This window comes from Myxocyprinus asiaticus, chromosome 17, assembly GCF_019703515.2.
Source record: "Myxocyprinus asiaticus isolate MX2 ecotype Aquarium Trade chromosome 17, UBuf_Myxa_2, whole genome shotgun sequence".
Taxonomy (NCBI): domain Eukaryota; kingdom Metazoa; phylum Chordata; class Actinopteri; order Cypriniformes; family Catostomidae; genus Myxocyprinus; species Myxocyprinus asiaticus.
In genome coordinates this window covers 20,393,116-20,411,532 of record NC_059360.1, presented here as the reverse complement: position 1 = coordinate 20,411,532, position 18,417 = coordinate 20,393,116, and the positions used below count along the sequence as shown (strand labels likewise).

Here is an 18,417-nt window from a genome sequence, read left to right as displayed (position 1 = left end):
ACTCACTGTCATCTGAACCAGTGTCAAATACGAAACCGTGCGAGAGAGACCCGGCGTGTGCGCGATAGAGACTGAACGGCAGCGAGAGAAAATAATAGTTTGAGATTCAAAACTTCAGCACTGGAAAATGCCAGAATATTTTGCCAAACTTTTAATTACAGCATGTCCACTAATTTTATGACAGGCATAAACATACGTGTATCAAAGATTTATACATGTAAAAAATAACTCTATCCGCAAAAAACTAATATATTCATGATTATATGTTAATGTTTATTTTTAATAGAATTAATCACATATCTAAATATTTGCTGAAAAAGGCCCTTATAGCAATAATGTATCATGATCAATATATAACCATAAAATAATTATAGTTATGTTTAAATAATTATAAATTATAATATATATTATAAATACAATAATTCATATAATTAAAAATTACATTATTGTGGCACACGAGTAAAGCACTGATAAGACAAAACAACGTCAATATATTATTTATTTCCATATGAACATAAGCCTATTATTGGCCTACAGTCCACAGCGATCCATTTTGTAACCAAATTCGTCAATCATTCCAAGTTTTTATAAGGGCTTTTCTAAGGCCGCATCCATGTACACATGCGTCAGACATATGCCTCTGGAGTGCCTAGCTTTGGTTGTGTTTCTTGATAAAAAAAAAATTTAAAATATGATCGTGCCTGGTAACCGGTGCATGTAAAATGGCTAGAAATAGCATTTTAGCTTAGCATAAAACTAAATGTTCACATTACAATTGACAAAAGGTTTATTTCTATTTCTGCCGCTCCAAACTTACTTCTCTGTCTGCTCGTATGAACGTAACACATCATAAGAAAGTGTTTCACTGCTGTTCAAATCCACTTTGGATCACATCATTTATATGGATAAATGTTTTCGATTGAACTGAATGACAATCAAAAGCAAAGTAATATTTTCAGTAATAAAAATACTTTTTGAAAAAAAATTATATTATATATATATATATCAGTGGCGGGCCGTACATTTTAAGTCTAGGCCTTCAGTGTGATTCATGCCATTAAGAAAACACAGTTTCAGAATGAATAAGACACCCTACGCCTTTGGGCATCATACATTATGTCACAGCTAACTAGTAATACCAATTGACATTTTAAAAACACGTCCACGCACGAAAGCCAGAACATGAAACGACACTTAATGCTCAAGCAAGAATAATTTTAACTGCAGCATGACTGATTTGTGAAATGAACGTCTCCTGAACAGACATTCAAAAATCATAATTTTCCATATGAATCTATCAAGGAGGTCTATAATACCTGGAAAAATCTATCTAATAATATTTGCGATTTAAATGTTGCTTGCAATACATTTCGTTTCATCAAGGTACATGGTTATGCTGCGTTCCATTCAAGTTGGATGTGGGATACTCCTACTTGATATCTCCGACCATAAATGCATTCCATTCCCGTTAGCTTAGCTAGGAGACTCTCATTAGAGATGTCTCCTTGCAACCCAACTGATAAACAATGCTGTGGCGCTAGCATTTGTGCTACAGGTGTATTATCAAAAGAGATTATATTTTTTTATACACCTGTTTCTGCATGTGTTTGTTAAACAAGCTTTAACAACCCACTACTCTTCTCCCTCTACACCAAGGACTGCATCGCCAAGGACCCCTCTGTCAAGCTCCTGAAGTTTGCAGACAACACCACTGTCATCGGCCTCATCTGAGATGACAATGAGTCTGCATACAGAAGGGAGGTTAAACAGCTGGCTGTCTGGTGCAGTCAAAACAACCTTGAGCTGAACACGTTCAAAACGGTGGAGATGATTGTGGACTTTAGGAGGAACCCCCCAACACTGCCCCCCATCACCATTCTAAACAGCACTGTGGCAGCAGTGGAGTCATTCAGGTTCCTGGGCACTACCATCTCACAGGACCTGAAGTGGGAGACACACATTGACTCCATTGTGAAAAAGGCCCAGCAGAGGTTGTACTTCCTTCGCTAGCTGAGGAAGTTCAACCTGCCACAGGTGCTGCTGATACAGTTCTACTCAGCGGTCATTGAGTCTGTCCTCTGCACTTCAATAACTGTCTGGTTTGGTTCAGCTATGAAATCAGACATCAGAAGACAACAAAGGACAGTTCGGACTGCTGAGAGGATTATTGTTTGCCCCCTGCCCCCCCTTCAAGAACTATACACTTCCAGAGTGAAGAAAAAGGCTGGAAAAATCACTCTGGACCCCATTCACCCTGCCCACTACCTTTTTGAACTGTTGCCTTCTGGCCGATGCTTCAGAGCTCTGAGCACCAGAACCGTCAGGCACAGGAACAGTTTTTTCCCCCAGACTATCCATCTCATGAACAGATAACACTGCCCCTTTGAGCAATAATTAATGTGCAATACACAGCTTAGTCTATTTATATTATCCAACACATCCTAACTCGTCTGCCATTACATTCCCTTGCACTGTACATAACCGATTTGTATTTAGATTTGCACTACGTATGTGTATGTATGTATGTATGTGTATGTGTGTGTGTGTGTGTACGTATGTGTGTGTATGTGTGTATATATATATATATATATATATATATATATATATATATATATATATATATATATATATGCGCATGTATGTATGTATGTATGTATGTATGTATGTATATATATATATATATATATATATATTGTCTATTGTGTATTCTATATATACTTTTTTCTTTTCAATATTTATCTATTTTTTGTTCAATTTTAATTATTTTTTAAAAGTCTTGTTGCTGTTTTTGTATTGTTGTACACTGGAAGCTCCTGTCACCAAGAAAATTCCTTGTATGTGTAAACATACTTGGCAATAAAGCTCATTCTGATTCTGATTCTAATATCATGTAATGTGGAAACAAACTCATTTATTGATATTATTTAATAAAGTGAATGTTTATCACTTATTTGTATATCTCCCTGAGTGTGGACATGTTTGTGTGACATCATGCCCCTGCATCTCGGCGAACTCTGAGTTGAGAATTTCTGCACTAGCCTACAAGTTGTAATTCTTCAAGATGCATTCCATTGCACTTTTCCTAGTAGGAAGTTGTAAAATCCGACTTTCCAAGTTGAATGGAATGCAGCACCACTTTTCAAAACTTGATCCGACACTGAATACCCAAGAAGCCTAATTTACACTTAGAAAACTCCTGATGTTGCTATAACAATGCAAAAAGCACTTACCAATTTGCTTGAAGTGAAAATCAGTCCTCCTTTCCTGTTTAATAAATTAATCATTCACATTGTCATGCAGAACATCTCGTGTTTTTAAATCCATAAGGATCTCTTTCTCAACGGCGATAGCGGCAGTGATGACGATCACTTAAAGCGTGATTGCGTCACTCAAGACCAGCTAGAAGGCCTCGACCGGGACATATCCTAAAGATCACACCCACCAAGAACAAATAAATCGATCTGATTGGCTGATGAATCTGACAATCTGACTTTAGTTGCTCATTCATTTGCACTGTTGAGGGATTCTGTGGAAATTCTGAAGGCCTGACGGGGTGGAGCTCAGACTCGTGCGCTGCTTTGGGCATGTGATTTGTGAAACAGTTGTCACACTTTGCTTGTAAGCATCAAGGAATAAATTCTGACTGGATAAACTTTGTTTTTCTCTATTTGTTTGTAGATTAATTAAGAGTGGAAAGCGATTAAAAATCCATAGGCAAAAAGGTGATTGAGTATGAAAAGATGAAAAATATGTATTTATTTGGCATGTTAGGCCAGCAGAGAAGGCTTTGCTGGCACTGAGAATTCGCCACTGATATATATATATACACACACACACACACACACACACACACACACACACACATACACTACCGGTCAAAAGTTTTGAAACGCTTGACTGAAATGTTTCTCATGATCTTAAAAATCTTTTGATCTGAAGGCGTATGCTTAAATGTTTGAAATTAGTTTTGTAGACAAAAATATATTTGTGCCACCATATTAATTTATTTCATTATAAAACTAAAATGTAATAAGTAAATAAATAAATAAATAAAAGTTTTTTAAATTGATGACTTGGACCAAATAATAAAGAAAAGCAGCCAGTAAGTGCCCAACATAGATGGGAACTCCTTCAATACTGTTTAAAAAGCATCCCAGGGTGATATTTCAAGAAGTTGGTTGAGAAAATGTCAAGAGTACATGTCTGCAAATTCTAGGCAAAGGGTGACTACTTTGAAGATGTTAACATATAACAGTTTTGATTTATTTTGGATTTTGTTTAGTCACAACATAATTCCCATAGTTCCATTTATGTTATTCCACAGTTTTAATGACTTTACTATTATTCTAAAATTTGAAAGAAATTTTTTTTTTTATAAAGAATGAGTAAGTGTTTCAAAACTTTTGACCAGTAGTGTATATGTGTGTGTGTGTGTGTGTGTGTATGTGTGTCCAGGTATTCCCTATGTTGTGGGGACCAAATGTCCCCACAAGGATAGTAAAACCTGAAATTTTTGATGTTGTGGGGACAATCAGTCAGTCCCCATGAGGAAAAACAGCTTATAAATCATACTAAATGATGTTTTTTGAAAATGTAAAAATGCAGAAAGTTTTCTTAGGGGTAGGGTTAGGGGATAGAATATAAAGTTTGTACAGTATAAAAACCATTATGTCTATGGAGGGTCCTCATAAAACATGTAAACCCAACGTGTGTGTGTGTGTGTGTGTGTGGTTTTTTTCAATGAATGTGGCAATGTTTATAAACACATTTGGTGAAATGATTTGGAATCACATGCAATACAATTTGTCATAAACAACAGCGAGTCATTTTTTATGCTACAATGGTGCTTGTAGGAAAAGTAGCACTATTTTGAAACCAGCTGAACTACTGTATTTAATATGCAGAAAAAATTTGCTAATGAGCATGGGAGTTAGTTACTCTCATGAATTAGTTACTCCGAGTTAACATGGGAGTTACTCCCCAACACTTGAACTGAACTGTATAGTCTTCCAACAAAACCGCAGAAAGTTTACCAATATTAATTGCAATGCTATGTAAGAGATTTACTGAAGGATTACAAGAAAACGATTAGAGTTTAGTAATTAGTTGTATCAACGTATGCGACCAGTACAGTACGTGATGGCTTAATCTGGCACTAAACAATCATGACAGTGTGGCAAGTTTTAACAAGAATGTCAGTCAGTATGTAAATTTTGTGTATGTTACCTAACACTCTGTGACTACAGGAGTTTCACATATTTTGTGTCACAGGTAAATAAAGGCCTTGGTCCTAACATTGTTCAAAACTGTACACATTAACTGTAGGGTGTAACTTCCAAACGTCCTCACTCAGAATCCAGACAACTTCCTGCGTTGAATGTTCCTGAATATTCAGTTGCTTGGCAACAGATTTTGTGAACCTGATTGTGAATGATTTGCTACTTTTGAGCCGGCAAGAGGTGTTTGCTAGTTTTGCATGCTGCAATGTATTACTGTGCTCAAAACTGTTGTTATTAAAGAATGCTTAGCACTTTCTTTAAGGACTAACACATCTGATCAGTGAAAAGGACTTCATATCTTGTATTTTTCTCAATTTCTCTTCCTCTGTTCGAAGAGACAGTGTATAATTGCTGGGATGATAAATACTTTCTCCTATTATAGTTACCTCAAAAAACACTGTGCATACAGTAGGGTATATACAATACATGCCACAAGTGCAGTTTGTTATTTTATATATGCATGCAATACAATTCACATGGACTGTTTTTGCAGTGGGTACAAAATGTGTTTTGTATCTTTAAATAAGACAGAGTATAAATGTGTGATCTCATCCCAGACACAAACATACCTTTCACACATACCTGACAGCAAGATACTTTTGACTGGGTTTCAGATGCTCCTCCCTCTTCATCAGACCTGTGGGAAAACACACACACATCCAACACACCCATAAGGCATTGTTTGAGAAGCTGAGATACACAGATGAGATATAATATTCTGTTTTTATTATGAAGCAGTAACAGTACTGCAAGAGTATTGTGAGGGTGTTCTGAGGTCAGTCGTCTCCTCTGGTTCACACTAATCTGGGGCAGTGGTAGCTCAGTGGTCAAGGCTGTGGGTTACTGATCAGAAGATCGGGGGTTCAAGCCCCAGCACTGCCAAGATGCCACTGTTGGGCCCTTGACCCTATCTGCTCCAGGGGTGCTGTATCATGGCTGACCCTGCACTCTGACCCCAGCCTAGCTGGGATATGTGAAAAAGAAGAATTTCACTGTATATGTGCAAATGTATAATGTGTGATAAATAAAGAAAATTAATTAATTAATTAATTAATTAATTAATCTGCCGAAACAGCAGCTTCACTCTGAGGCGGCAGATACTGTATGTGTGAATGGAGCCCACATGATGGTGCACATTCACACATATACATCAGGTACAAATAGAAACAATAATCACACATCTGTGCTAATGCAGAGTTTTCAAAGTTAAAGGGATAGTTCTTCTCCAGCACATCCCAAAGACTTTCAATGGGGTGAAGGTCAGGACTCTGTGGTGGTAAATTCTAGGGGTGTAACGGTTTGAATTTCTCATGGTTCGGTTTGTATCATGGATTTAGGGTCACGGTTTTGGTACCATTCAGTATTTGCTTTGTTCAGAAAAAAATACAAATATTACTGCCAAATCCAGAGAATACTCTGTTTGGTAAAAAAACACTTTAACAGGTTTGCCCTTAATAAAAATCATGGTTTTACAATAGTAACCATAATTTAACTATGTTATTTGTAGTAAAATCACAGTAACCACAAAATCAACATGGTAACTGTCATGGTTACAATATATAGTAAAATCATGGTTACTATAAGGAAACTAAAGTATTACTGTTATAAAACCATGGTTAATTGTATCAAAACCATGATTTTTGCTCAGAAAACCATGGTGATAGCAGTCATGGTTACTACAGTATTACAATAGTAAAACCATGGTTAATTTTCGTCAGGGTCCTTAACTAAAAAAAATAAAAAATAAAAATAAATATTTTCTCTAATTACAAAATCAACATTTTAACTTAATACCTGCACTATTATGCTACATGCATCACCATAAAGTGCACTTCAAACTCATCTCAACACATATTCAATATTCGGAAGCTGTACATCACTATATAAGGAATAACCTTGCTATTAAAATGCATACAAGAAGAGATGTTGTGATAATGCTGCTTGAGTATTTTAATCATATGTGGAAATCCCACATATGGCAATGAACACACAAAATGCTTTAGTTATTGTTTCATATCTGTCCGAATTAGCACTGAGTGCCTGCTTAAAAATGGAAGGGAGTGTGTGCCGTTTCGGCTCACCTGCAGCTCTTTCCCTGGGTGATGTCGGCGTAAAAGATTAATCATGTATCAATGTATTACTATAACGGCATTTTAATGCCATTAATCAAAGCGCATTATTAACTCTTGCGATAGATTACAGCTGCGCGAGGAAACAAGAAAAACTTGCATGCACGTTTTAAACCCTTGCACGCATCATTACCAGTATGTGGCACTCGTGTCATTTTGTAAACGTTTTTTGACCATCGCTGTTGTAATTGACTACAAAAAGAAAATGTTCCCAGAAAGGAGAAACACAGGGGGCTTCTCTATCAGCAGCTCAATTTCTCCCCTTGCCAATTTCAACTATACACAATGCATCCAGAACTTTGATGTCATCAAGTTGACCCACGTGAAACACAGGCGGAGCATATCCATCTACAAAGCCATACAGGTGCATAAGCGGAGGTTATAACTGTGCCTGTCTGTTTGATGCTTTGTTTTCTTCACCAAACCTTGTGCTCTAGATGCATCATTAAACTTGAGTGTGGCAGACACGCCTCTTGTTCATCAAGAAAGGAGGAAGCAGGAACCGGTTATACAACCAAAAGACTTTTAATTAAACAAAACACAACATAAAACTGCTTTCCAGCACAACACAAAAACGCACACACGCAAACACTGCTGCGTGCTCTCTCTCTCTCTCTCTCTCGAACTGGCGTCCCCGGCTCCTCTTTATCTCCTGTCTGATTGGGCTGATTCAGCACCGGGCGTCCATCGTTATGGCCCGGCCACGCCCTCCTCCTCATCACATTGAGGTGAACCACGGTGCCAATGCTTACTGAACTGTGGGTGGCAAACTGTATGGTTCGTTTTTTTTACCGAGAACCGTTATATCCCTAAATTCATGTGTGAAAATTATTCCTCATGCTCCCTGAACCACTCTTTCACAATTTGAGCCCAATGAATCTTGGCATTGTCGTCCTGGAATATGCCCGTGCCGTCAGGGAAGAAAAAATTAATTGATGGGATAACCTGGTCATCCAGTATTTTCAGGTAGTCAGCTGACTTCATTTTATTGCCGCATAACATTGCTGAGCCTAGATCTGACCAACTGAAGCAACCCAGTGGGCACTATGCATGACGGGCGCATCGCTTCATGCGCTTCCCTTCTTACCCTGACGCACACATCGCTTTGGAATAGGGTAGTTCTGGACTCATCAGACCACATGACCTTATTCCATTGCTCCATAGTCAAATCTTTATGCTCCCTAGGGAACTGAAGCTGTTTTTTCTGATTAGCCTCACTAACAAGTGGCTTTCTTGTGGCCACACAGCTGTTAGGTCCCAATCTTGTAAGTTCTCGTTGCATTGTGCGTGTGGAAATGCTTTTACTTTCACTATTGAACATAGCTGTGAGTTCTACTGTCGATATTTTATGAAGTGACTTCAAGCATTTTAGTGATCTCTGATCACGATCATTCAAGATTTTTTTCCGACCACATTTCTTCTGCGAAGCTGACGGTTCACCACTATCCTTCCAGGTTTTAATAATGTGTTGGACAGTTCTTAACCCAAATCCAGTGATTTCAATAATCTCCTTAGTTGTTTTCTTTGCTTGATGCAGACCAATAATTTGCCCCTTCTGAAACACAGTAACATCTTTTCCACGACCACGGGATACATCTTCCGACATGGTTGTTTAAGAAATGAGAAGCTACACACTGCATCAGTTAGTGTTAAAATAATTGTTGCCAGCTGAAACATTAATCACTGCAATAATGATCCAATCATAGGCTCTTAAGTATCTGTTTATTTAAATCCAAACGGCAACTTTTTTTTTGGCCAGGCAGTGTATATGAGGGTGAGTAAATGATGACAGAATTTTCATCTTTTGGTGAACTATTCCTTTAAACTTACAATTACTATAGAGGTAATCTAGGTCTATGGTTGGTGCTGAACGAGTCTACAGTTAGAACGGCTAAGTTCTATAGTATAACAGCGGCCTCTAGAAGCGAAATAAAAACAATCACTGACACCCTGTGGGGCGACAATATTCATCCATATTTTAATCATCCAATGCATATTTTGTTATTTTGATTAGGTAATCCAGTGTTCTAATTTGAAGGAAGGGCATGCAAAGAAAAATGCAAAAATACTGTATGGAAATGTGCCCCATCAGCATCTTTAGCTTCATATCTTGTGAATAATAATCAACTTTATTCCTCATTAAACCTCATCTAATGATATACACTACCGTTCAAAAGTTTCAAAAGTTTGCCTGAAATGTTTCTCATGATCTTAAAAATCTTTTGATCTGAAGGTGTATGCTTAAATGTTTGAAATTAGTTTTGTAGACAAAAATATAATTGTGCCACCATATTAATTTATTCAATTACAAAACTAAAATTGTATTAAAAAAAAAAAACAAGTTTTTGAAATGGATGACTTGGACCAAATAATAAAGAAAAGCAGCCAATAAGTGCCCAACATAGATGGGAACTCCTTCAATACTGTTTAAAAAGCATCCCAGGGTGATACCTCAAGAAGTTGGTTGAGAAAATGTCAAGAGTACATGTCTGCAAATTCTAGGCAAAGGGTGACTACTTTGAAGATGCTAAAATATAACACAGTTTTGATTTATTTTGGATTTTGTTTAGTCACAACATAATTCCCATAGTTCCATTTCTATTATTCCATAGTTGTGATGACTTTATTATTCAAAAATGTGAAAAAATAAATAAATTAATAAATAAAGAATGAGTAAGTAACTTTTGAACGGTAGTGTGTGTGTGTGTGTGTGTGTGTGTGTGTGTGTAGATGTGTATATACATATATATATATGTATATACACATGTGTATATATATATATATTATACAAACCCTTCATCTTGTGAATACTGTAAAGGCTATAAAAAATTTATTAAATAATTTGGTTTACTTAATAAAGGGCATCGTTACGGGGCCAAGTCTCAAAATAAGAGTCCCCGTGCTTCAGGCTTGCTTATAGTTAAAAGTCTTGCATTACGCACCAAATCTTTTTTTCTTTTTTTTTTATTATTGAGATTTTGGTTGCACAATAAACTGTATCTGGGATTTTATTCATTTTATAATCTTGTAGCCTCCATGTCTTTGCCTCTCATGTTAAGGAAATCACACAACTTTGATCAGTTTGGATGAAGTGAACTATTGGATTAATCAATAATCGGCCTTTCCCACCACCTTAGCTATCAATATCGGTAAAATCCACAATCGGTCGACCTCTAGTCTGTAAAACCCTTTGCTGACGCGTCATTATTTGAATTTATTTTTCAACACCAGTTTATTATTATCTATTTCAGATAACCCCAGCCTAACAAAACAAACTGTGTTTGATCGCATTATATTTCGATCACACAGTCACTTTTAGTCCACGTTTGCCATTCTTGGCCAGAATAAGCTGCAATGAGGAACAGACTTCATGCTGATAGTCCAATGTCTGGCTACACAATACTATCAGGGACACATTCGACCACATCTTATTTGTAGTGTAAAGGCTAATGCATCCTAATGCATTCCAGCCAACATCAAAGGACCGTCTATTCTCAAAATATGTAATCACTGCACCAAAATAAGGGTTTTAATATTTGACAACTACTGTATGTACAGCTTTAAAGAAAACTGTCTGATCAAAGAAATGGAAAAGCATACATACACACCTACATACTACTGGTCTACCGAAATGGGTTTATTAAATGGCCGATAATGATGCAGATAATTTTAAAATACCAAATATCGTCGAATTTATCGGACAACCACTACTACTTACACTGTACACATACACACATACACCGTGATGTCGTTTTCTGTAACACTGAGCTGTTCTGCTCCAGTCTCCAGCTGCTTGAATTGTGCGGGGTTGGTGAGGAAAACGGGTCAAGCCATTCTTCATTCATCACAGTGTACTGACAATTAGATTAGTCCCCTTATCAATTCCTGCAGCCTTAATGGCTGCTGGGAAATTGTGCACAACTCACAGCGGCATGTACAAACACAAACTCACACAATACCACTCTTTCACTCTTTTAGCAAATGTGACAGCATCAAATGTCATCTAATAATATTTGTTTACTGGACAGCCCTCTCAAGTACTACATGGGCCCACTGAATCTCTGTTTGTAAGAGCACAAAAGACATACAGTGGCCCCAAAAGTATTTGGACACTCAAGTCACACTTAAAAATGTCTGAATGCCATTGCATTAGATACAAAATATTAAACCAAGTGACGTTTGCATACAAATCACTTTTCTGAGTCATTTTTGAAAATACTTTTAACCAACTTGTGTCAATGCTATTTTTAGTTAGATATTTGTTATCTAATGATTTGCAGTGTTTTCTGTAATTACTGTATTTTCATACAGCAATGCTATTACTTTCATCATTCATCATCTTCAAAGTAAAAATTTGCCTGGCATTGGTCAAATGTCATATTCTACAGAACTGCAGAGCCATGCTCCACTGCTCTCTGTGCAGTTTTTCATAAACTCTTTGAGAGAGGAGTCCATTGCATAACTGTCACGTGTCTTGTCTGCAGTACAGCGGGGCATGCAGAGCTAATGGCGAGTCATACAGCGGCAGCTCAGAATTGCTGGGCTGCAGTTTAAACCAGCTGTTCTGTCAGCAAACACAGGTCGTGCTATTAAAGGAGTCATGTCATGAGGAATATCATTTTGCTAATAAGAGGTCTTTCTACTATAAAAACATACTGTAAATTTCAGAACTCAAAACGATCTCTACTTCCGCGACAACCCTACGCCATTTGGGGTACATTAATTCATGACCAATTCTACAGCCAAAAACATTAACGGCTACTTAAATCATCGCACTCTTGGCCCCGCCCACTGGTGCCTTAGTTCGTAAACAGTTCGTAAAGAGAGAAGGACAAACAAGGCTACTGTGGCCTCACTATTCCTGAACACCAAATGGGGACCCATCTTGACTATTTTAAATTAAACATGCACAGACAGACATCTTTGACCGCTTGATACATATCTCGGATCGCTTTTAAAAGACGTGGTGTCGAGTTACAACTCTAAAGACGAGATTCCAATCTCTGTCATACAGCTGCTGCTTCTTGCTGTTTTGAGCACAAACGCATCATGGACACGTTCTTTCGTCCATCTGCGCTATTTTTAATTGTTGGTGTATGAAAACATGCGCTGGATGGATGTCTTTGACAATTTAGATGCATTTTCGGCGATGTCCATTTCAGTGCAGGATGATACTGGAAACTGGATGTGTGTTCAGCGTATTTCAAAGTGGATTGCATGTTTTTCGGCTCATATCAATGTGGACTGCTTATGAACCAGTCATAAAACAATTCAAGCTTTGCAAAGTAACTATTATTGAAGGATGGGGCAGTTAAAAACACTTGAACCTGATCAAAAATATAAGTAAACCATTTCATTCATGAATATTTCATATGTCATGACTGTGTGATAGTTTATGGTGCTGACACGCTACGCAATGGCTTGAGGCTGTCTACACCGAGCGTGTTGACATGAATTTTCTAAACCATTTATTTGCGTTGTTGGCAGTAGTAGCGCCAGCGCATGCAGCGCAAAATGGAACTGGACATCTGTTTACTGTCGGCGCAACATGACACGCAGCAATGGACGCTTCCATGGTAGACAGCGTCATTGATTATAATGGGTTCTATTGCTTTTGATGCGATGAACAGTTTAATATATTCAGATACAATTTGTTGGATGCGTTTTAATTGTAACCCCTGAAATTTAGTTTTATAATGTTGTTGAGCTTATTCATTCTTTCCAGATTGAGTTTCAAATATGGCTGTATTTGAGGGGCTGCATGATGTTAGCCAATCATAACAGTGGGTGTTTACGTTGAAGTTTTAAGGAGGCACTTACGCCAGAACCAAGCGTTTCAGACAGAGAGGGCCAGAGACAGGGTGGAAAATGATTACATATTACTTTTTAATGCAAAACAAACTAAAATAAAAATACTAACATTATCAGTGGACCTCAGGGAAGATAATAAAACTATATATATATATATATATATATATATATATATATATATATATATATATATATATATATATATATATATATAACTCAGCAAAAAAAGAAACGTCCTCTCACTTTCAACTGCTTTTATTTTCTGCAAACTTAACGTGTAAATATTTGTATGAACATAAAAAGATTCAACAACTATGACATAAACTGAACAAGTTTCACAGACATGTGACTAACAGAAATGGAATAATGTGTCCCTGAACAAAGGGGGGGTCAAAATCATAAGTAACAGTCAGTATCTGGTGTGGCCACCAGCTGCATTAAGTACTGCAGTGCATCTCCTCCTCATGGGCTGCACCAGATTTGCCAGTTCTTGCTGTGAGATGTTACCCCACTCTTCCACCAAGGCACTTGCAAGTTTCCGGACATTTCTGGGGGAATGGCCCTAGCCCTCACCTTCCAATCCAACAGGTCCCAGAAGTGCTCAATGGGATTGAGATCCGGGCTCTTCACTGGCCATGGCAGAACACTGACATTCCTGACTTGCAGGAAATCACGCACAGAATGAGCAGTATGGCTGGTGGCATTGTCATGCTGGAGGGTCATGTCAGGATAAGCCTGCAGGAAGAGTACCACATGAGGGAGGAGGATGTCTTCCTTGTAACACACACAGCGTTGAGATTGCCTGCAATGACAACAAGCTCAGTCCGATGATGCTGTGACACACCGCCCCAGACCATGATGGACCCTCCACCTCCAAATCGATTCTGCTCCAGAGTACAGGCCTCGGTGTAACGCTCATTCCTTCGACGTTAAACGTGAGTCCGACCATCACCCCTGGTGAGACAAAACCTCAAATCATCAGTGAAGAGCACTATTTGCCAGTCCTGTCTGGTCCAGCGAAGGTGGGTTTGTGCCCATACAGTGCATCCGGAAAGTATTCACAGCACTTCACTTTTTCCACATTTTGTTATGTTACAGCCTTATTCCAAAATGGATTAAATTCATTATTTTCCTCAAAATTCAACAAACAATACCCCATAATGACAACGTGAAAGAAGTTTGTTTGAAATCTTTGCAAATTTATTAAAAATAAAAAACGAAAAAAATCACATGTACATAAATATTCACAGCCTTTGCCATGACACTCAAAATTAATCTCAGGTGCATCCTGTTTCCACTGATCATCCTTGAGATGTTTCTACAACTTGACTGGAGTCCACCTGTGATAAATTCAGTTGATTGGACATGATTTGGAAAGGCACACACCTGTCTATATAAGGTCCCACAGTTAACAGTGCATGTCAGAGCAAAAAACCAAGCCATGAAGTCCAAGGAATTGTCTGTAGACCTCTGAGACAGGATTGTATCGAGGCACAGATCTGGGGAAGGGTACAGAAAAATTTCTGCAGCACTGAAGGTCCCAATGAGCACAGTGGCCTCCATCATCCGTAAATGGAAGAAGTTTGGAACCACCAGGACTCTTCCTAGAGCTGGCCGCCCGGCCAAACTGAGCGATTGGGGGAGAAGGGCCTTTGTCAGGGAGGTGACCAAGAACCCGATGGTCACCCTGACAGAGCTCCAGCGTTTCTCTGTGGAGAGAGGAGAACCTTCCAGAAGAACAACCATCTCTGCAGCACTCTACCAATCAGGCCTGTATGGTAGAGTGGCCAGACGGAAGCCACTCCTCAGTAAAAGGCACATGACAGCCCGCCTGGAGGACTCTCAGACCATGAGAAACAAAATGTTCTGGTCTGATGAAACAAAGATTGAACTCTTTGGCCTGAATGGCAAGCGTCATGTCTGGTGGAAACCAGGCACCACTCATCACCTGACCAATACCATCCCTACAGTGAAGCATGGTGGTGGCAGCATCATGCTGTGGGGATGTTTTTCAGCGGCAGGAACTGGGAGACTAGTCAGGATTGAGGGAAAGATGAATGCAGCAATGTACGGAGACATCCTTGATGAAAACCTGCTCCAGAGCACTCTGGACCTCAGACTGGGGTGACAACGACCCTAAGCACACAGCCAAGATAACAAAGGAGTGGCTACGGGACAACTCTGTGAATGTCCTTCAGTGGACCAGCCAGAGCCCAGACTTGAACCCGATTGAACATCTCTGGAGAGATCTGAAAATGGCTGTGCACCGACGCTCCCCATCCAACCTGATGGAGCTTAAGTGGTCCTGCAAAGAAGAATGGGATAAACTGCCCAAAAATAGGTGTGCCAAGCTTGTAGCATCATAATCAAAAAGACTTGAGGCTGTAATTGGTGCCAAAGGTGCTTCAACAAAGTATTGAGCAAAGGCTGTGAATACTTATGTACATGTGATTTTTTTCATTTTTATTTTTAATAAATTTGCAAAGATTTCAAACAAACTTCTTTCATGTTGTCATTATGGGGTATTGTTTGCAGAATTTTGAGGAAAATAATGAATTTAATTCATTTTGGAATAAGGCTGTAACATAACAAAATGTGGAAAAAGTGAAGCGCTGTGAATACTTTCCGGATGCACTGTAGGTGTTGTCCCGTTGTTGACGGTGATGTCTGGTAAGGACCAGCCTTACAACAGGCCTACAAGCCCTCAGTCCAGCCTCTCTCAGCCTATTGCGGACAGTCTGAGCACTGATGGAGGGATTGTGCGTTCCTGGTGTAACTCGGGCAGTTGTTGTTGCCATCCTGTACCTGTCCCGCAGGTGTGATATTCAGATGTACCGATCCTGTGCAGGTGTTGTTACACGTAGTCTGCCACTGCGAGTATGATCAGCTGTCCTTCCTGTCTCCCTGTAGTGCTTTCTTAGGCGTCTCACAGTACAGACAATGCAATTTATTGCCCTGGCCACATCTGCAGTCCTCATGCCTCCATGCAGCATGCCTAAGGCACATTCACACAGATGAGCAGGGACCCTGGGCATCTTTCTTTTGGTGTTTTTCAAAGTCAGTAGAAAGGTCTCTTTAGTGTCCTAAGTTTTTATAACTGTGACCTTAATTGCCATCTGTAAGCTGTTAGTGTCTTAACGACCGTTCCACAGGTGCATGTTCATTAATTGTTTATGGTTCATTGAACAAGCATGGAAAACATTGTTTAAACCCTTTACAATAAAGATCTGTAGAGTTATTTTGATTTTTTACAAAATTATCTTTAAAATACAGTGTCCTGAAAAAGACACATTTCTTTTTTTGCTGAGTTCACTCTCAATTAATGCTATCAATTTTACAGAGGACCTTTTTACTTGGTACATTATGAAAATATTTATTTTCCAAATTTAGTTTATCATTAGTTTTTCATCATTTTGGTCTCTTTTTAGCTTTTTAATAACTTACAAATGCATCCAAATTGAAATGACATATATTGCATTTACTGTATATATTTTGTTGTACATGTTTATTGTTTACATGCATATTTTATACTATTTGCAAGTCTTTACTTTGACTTGTAGAACAAGTGCTGAAACAGTACTGTCTCTTTAAGAATGCCGGCAGTTCAGTGAGCATCAAGAAGTGTTTTTTGGGTGAGCGTACATTAATTATGAGTATTTGCATGGTTCTTTACCACATCTGTAATATGTGTGATTAGAATTAAATGTATAATTTTTTGTTTTTGATCAACAACTGACTATAGAGCTGTTCAGTCGTGATGTCTAATTGTAGGCGATCCCGGAAGTCTAATTCGCAATGGGTTCCCTCTGGATTTTCCTTATTTCAACTAAAATAAGGTCTGTGGTAAACATAACTTGATGATACGTGGACGTTTTGTTCTACAACATAAGTTACACACTTTCAGACCTCAGAAATGAATTTTGAATTTTGTAATTTACGTTGTTAAACAAAATGTCCATGTATCGTCAAGTTATGTTCACCACAGACCTTATTTTACTTATAAGTTCAAAAACCCCACTATAAAAACCTATAGAAAAATTCAGAAGGAACCCACGGCGAATTCTCTTCCGGATGTTTGGAACAGAACCTGAACAGCTCTATAAAGAACAAAAAGGGTATTTTAAAAAACATTATTCAATGACAAATGGGTTGCGTGGATCTCGTCTTTGGACACACATTACACGGAAAGTGTACAACCAAATTTTCCTCTCAACAACACGCAGTGAAAAGATGAGCTCTGTGGTTGATTAAACATTCTAAAAACTCTGTTAGGCTGGACTGCAATATAGTAAGCTTATCAGTTGCCCTGTTTACATGGGCACTCTGCCAATCACTGATAAAACTAGAGCAGTTCCTCTTGGGTTCCTGCCACCGACCCTTCCCCTTGCTGGTCACTGCTTTACGCATTACAGACTCACAGAATGTCTGTTTATCTTGATTCCACCCAGTCTTCAGACTTATTTATCAACAAGCACGATCTTCCAGAATAATGTGGAGATGTGGCACAACTGGCATCCAAGTAAACAGATCTCACTAAGTTGCATAAGTCGATGTGTAGTGAGTTGAATGAGTTAAGTGTGGTCAATGAAGTTCATCCAGCTGGCAACCCAAACAACTTCGCCCCACCCACTGGAGTGCAGAAACAGCAGTGATATGAATTAATGGCATATGAGGACACTGGGGCTGGTTCAATTGCTCTTATGTAATTCTCTGAGCTTTTAATATGGGTATGGAAGGAAAGTGTGGAGATCTATAAGGATTTCCGGTAGCAATTATGTTGGTTTTGTAACTGATGACTAACTATTAAAGCATTTCCACAATGACAGATGCACTTCAAGATGACGAGAAACAGCAAATCAGATTTAAAAAGTGGAGTAAAGTCCTATTTATACTTCTACGTCAAACCTTTGGTGTAGGCTACGCCTAGTAGCTGATGTGGTGGTTTGCCTTTATAGTTCAGCGTTGGTTTGTCTGCATCGTCCTGCGAGTATAAGTGCTAAGTGCTAGTAGTATATTGAGAGAAAATGCCTTCATTTCTAAAATAACTAATCATATCATAAATAAACAAAGGTAAATGCAATTTGTGGATTGAAAAGTAATTAAAGGGATAGTTCACTCAAAAATGAAAATGTTCTCATTATTCACTTACCCTGACGCCATCCCAGATGTGTATGACTGTCTTTCTTCAGCAGAACACA

General features: G+C 38.4%; 1 protein-coding gene across 2 annotated transcripts in view; it reads right to left on the bottom strand.

The window, feature by feature from the left end:
• mboat2a (membrane bound O-acyltransferase domain containing 2a) overlaps positions 1-18,417 on the bottom strand; it is a 96,152-nt gene that overhangs the window by 12,719 nt on the left and 65,016 nt on the right. For both annotated transcript variants that reach the window (XM_051723479.1, XM_051723480.1), the window contains exon 6: positions 5,862-5,916. In XM_051723479.1, the coding sequence (XP_051579439.1) occupies positions 5,862-5,916 (55 nt within the window). The remainder of the gene's footprint in view (positions 1-5,861; positions 5,917-18,417) is intronic.